Source organism: Monopterus albus, unplaced genomic scaffold (genome assembly GCF_001952655.1).
Source record: "Monopterus albus unplaced genomic scaffold, M_albus_1.0 scaffold155.1, whole genome shotgun sequence".
Classification (NCBI taxonomy): domain Eukaryota; kingdom Metazoa; phylum Chordata; class Actinopteri; order Synbranchiformes; family Synbranchidae; genus Monopterus; species Monopterus albus.
In genome coordinates, this window is record NW_018128035.1 from 255908 (window position 1) to 257059 (window position 1152).

General features: G+C 39.1%; 1 protein-coding gene across 1 annotated transcript in view; it reads right to left on the reverse strand.

The window, feature by feature from the left end:
* The window catches only part of edem2 (ER degradation enhancer, mannosidase alpha-like 2), a 10650-nt gene that overhangs the window by 8644 nt on the left and 854 nt on the right, over nucleotides 1-1152 (reverse strand). The window contains 2 exon segments of the mRNA XM_020614960.1: nucleotides 616-655; nucleotides 1137-1152. The exon segment at nucleotides 1137-1152 is cut by the window's right edge and continues 89 nt beyond it. Coding sequence (XP_020470616.1) covers nucleotides 616-655; nucleotides 1137-1152 — 56 coding nt within the window.

The following is a 1152-nucleotide window of genomic DNA, read 5'->3' on the forward strand; positions in this document are numbered from 1 at the left end:
GGTTGTACAGGGAGGAATTTTGAACACAGCATCAGTTCCAGGAAGTAAAGGTGACAGACTTACAGAACAGACTTATCTGAATGAGTTAAAATCTGGCTGTTCAGACCAGGTCATAACTCCAGTTGTCTGCGCATGCACCTCTGCCACTAGCTTGCCACTATTACACATTACTAACTTTGTGTCTCCTCTCTCCCGTAGTGTGTCCTCTCTCTCTCCCTGTACCTTTCTGCAGGTTGCACTGGCCCTGGAGCTCTATGTCTCTGATGAGCAGTCACCAGCCACATCGACCTGATCAGTGTTTGATTGTTGTGTCTTGTTGCTTTTCTTCTTTTGTCTCTCCTCTATCCACTCACCCCAACCGGTCGAGGCAGAAGGCCGCCCACCAAGAGCCGGGGTCTGTTGGAGGTTTCTTCCGTTAAAGGGAGTTTTTCCTCCCCACTGTCACCAAGTGCTTGCTCAAGGGGGATTTGTTGGGTTTTCCCTATGTAATAATATTGATAACAGTAAGGTCTAGACCTTACTTTGTAAAGTGTCCTGAGATGACTTTTGTTGTGATTTGGTGCTATACAAATAAAATTTGATTTGATTTGATTAAAAATCTTTTTCAGATCTTACCAGCAGAGTGTCGAGAGCATCGATCAGAGTGAGTGAGAAACTGGAGAAAACAGAGAGAAATTTTGTTATTAGTAAATTTGTTTGATCAAATGTTGAATTTGGTTTCCAAAGGATAAGACGTTGACATTAGACACAAACAAGAATTACAGCAAAAAATATTGTTGAACAACATAAGAGAAAATAATTATAAAACAGTTTAAATACATGTATAAAAATATAAAATGAGGAGAAAAGTGTTCATTCTGTGTATCAGTGCCTTTTCATGCAGCTGCAAACCAAGCAGCTTTACAGAACTGACATTTACCATTCAACTAAAAATTCACATTCTCCTGAAAATATATTTTGTATTGGAAATTTTTAATTATGTCATTTAAAGTTACAGTTTTCCCAGACGAAACTAAAAGTCTGCACCAAATGTCAGCGAGAATGTTAATGTCATTCTGCTGATTACTAAAAGTACAAAGATGTGCATAAATTTTACAATATGCCAATTGTACCAGGACACCATGACGTCATTTTACCTGCCCCAGGTGTCTT